General features: G+C 44.9%; 1 protein-coding gene across 1 annotated transcript in view; it reads left to right on the top strand.

The window, feature by feature from the left end:
- The window catches only part of LOC121938438 (bone morphogenetic protein receptor type-2-like), a gene marked incomplete at both ends in the record, with an annotated part of 3649 nt that extends 1155 nt beyond the window's left edge, over positions 1-2494 (top strand). Inside the window, 4 exons of the mRNA XM_042481682.1 lie at positions 1-64; positions 168-259; positions 685-918; positions 2384-2494. The exon at positions 1-64 is cut by the window's left edge and continues 44 nt beyond it. Of these exons, the coding sequence (XP_042337616.1) occupies positions 1-64; positions 168-259; positions 685-918; positions 2384-2494 (501 nt within the window). The remainder of the gene's footprint in view (positions 65-167; positions 260-684; positions 919-2383) is intronic.
- Between the last annotated feature and the right edge of the window lie 6 nt (positions 2495-2500).

Genomic DNA, 2500 nt, shown 5'->3' with positions numbered 1-2500 from the left:
GTAACCGTTGCCATAGCAGCCATCTTCATTGTGGCATTGTTCCTGGTATACCGCATGATGAAAGGTGCTCATACACACACACACACACACACACACACACACACACACACTCTGAACACACAGTATGTAATTAATAATAATGAGTGTGTGTTTGTTTGTGTGTTCAGGAAAACAGAAACTGAGTCTGTCAGCTCTGGATGTGATGGAGGCTGCAAACAGCGACGCTGCTGTCGACCTGGATCACCTCAAACTACTGGAGGTACACACACACACACACACACACACACACACACACACACACTTTCTCAAGTTTCAAAGCTTTAAATGTGTGTGGAAGGTGTGTGAATTCAGCACAAGGAAACTGATTGTCGTCGTTCCAGTATTTCAAAGGGTTAATTCCAGAGTTAATATAATTATGTTCACTCCTCCTGTGTTTATGTGTGTCTGTTGTTGCACCACATGTTTGCAGCTTGTCTCATATTGTGTTGTTTGTTGTTGGTCCGATCTCTCGTTCTTCAGCGAGGAACCTTCCTCTGTGTTCGGTTCTGTGTAAAGATGGATGACAGTAACGTCTGTCGTCTCTCTTTGAGGCTAAACATTTGAAACCTGAATTTCAGAGGATCTAAATATGAACCCTGAGGGACACCGCTGTCTCTCTAACGGCGCTCTCCTTCTTCTTGGCAGCTGATTGGTCGGGGCCGTTATGGCACGGTGTTTCGTGGCTGTCTGAACGAGCGCTGCGTGGCTGTCAAACTCTTCACCTCGGCCAACCGGCAGAACTACGCCAACGAGCGCTCCATCTACTGCCTGCCGCTGCTGCAGCACCACGACAACATCGCCCGCTTCCTGACCGCCGACGAGAGGACGACGAGCGACGGGCGACCCGAGTTCCTGATCATCATGGAGTTCTACCCGCATGTAAGAGACCCAACCAGCTGGCAGGGGCTGCCTTCTCCCACTGTTACCACACCACGATTTCACTTCTTTATTGAGTCTCGAACATCAGCAGGTTTCTGTTTGTTGTCGTAAAACCAACAACCTGCTGAACTTTACTAATCGGCATTTGATAGATAAAAGTTTAAATCAAATCTCCAATCAAAACGTGACCTTGAAATCAAAAATCTAATTGCATGGTGGATTTAGAGAATCGTGTTCCCCCCATAATGATCACAGTGATTTTATCATCTATAAACTTCTGACAGTAAAGTTTAGCCACTATAAACTCGTAGAAAGGAAACAAAAATACAGTGAATCCCTGTGAAACCACCAAAATCTTGTAATAATACTGAGTCTGTGTAAAAATACTGTGAAGCAGATGTTTGTTTGTACCGTCCAGCGCTAAACTAACAATGTTTGTCTTCACCGCTGTTGAGAGAAATGATCCAGAGGCTTCGTGTTCAGGTCATGCGTGCAGTTCGCGAAACGGCCTGCAGGGGGCGCTGGTCTGTCTGACTCATGGATAATTATTATGTAATGACAATAATAATAACACTAAGGACAGTTATAATGACAAGATGCCAGATGTAAAGATGCTCCTTTTCATTACAGTGGAGAAAAAAAAGCTTTCTGTCTTCCTGGTTTACGTCCTCAGCGTGCATCCAGCTGAATGTGGTCAGCAGCCACGGCGCCATGGTGATTTCTTATCTATAGACCAACATGGGGGGGTGCTAAGAAAAGAGTTTTGGGAGGAGCTCGCAGCCGGCTCTGGTTCTCCTTGTGGATGGCACCCTCGCCGAACTGCAGCACCCCGGCTTTACAATGTGATGATGTCACCCATATTTAAATCTCTTTTCTCGGCTTAAGGAAATTTTTACAAATATCAAACCACTATGAATCAAACACTGAGAACACAAAGAGTCCTCACTGAGCTGTTTGCAGACGGCTCATTATAACGGAGGTCCGAGGGGGAAAATGATCCCTGCAATACAGCCAGCAACCACCGAGGGGGGGGCTGACTGTCCATTAATCATGTTATTGTGCTGCAAGACGGCGCCTTCAGTCCTGCTTCCTGTCTGGAGCCACTGACCACACACACACACACACACACACACACACACACACACACACACACACTCCAAATCAAATCTTTATCATGTTTATCTTTTATTCACAAACTCACACATAAACAGTTTTAGCTACTTGTTTATAACCATACACTGTTTACACACACACAAACACACACACACACACACACACACACACATTGTTTTATTATTTATTATTACTTTGACACATTACACATATTATTTTATTGTCATTATATGCAGACACACAAGAAATCTGTCTTTGTCTTCTTCAGGTTGAAGTTTTTGATATTCGCTTAAAAACTAACAAAACTAAACGTTAACAACTATCTGTGTGTGTGTGTGTGTGTGTTTTACAGGGCTGTCTGTCCCGTTACCTGTCTGTCCACACAGTGGACTGGTCCACCTGCTGCAGGATGACTCACGGTGTGACCAGAGGACTCGCCTTCCTGCACACTGAACTCTACAGAGGAGGT

Source organism: Plectropomus leopardus, unplaced genomic scaffold (assembly GCF_008729295.1).
Source record: "Plectropomus leopardus isolate mb unplaced genomic scaffold, YSFRI_Pleo_2.0 unplaced_scaffold29493, whole genome shotgun sequence".
Classification (NCBI taxonomy): Eukaryota; Metazoa; Chordata; class Actinopteri; order Perciformes; family Serranidae; genus Plectropomus; species Plectropomus leopardus.
This window is presented reverse-complemented; position numbering and strand designations above follow the sequence as displayed.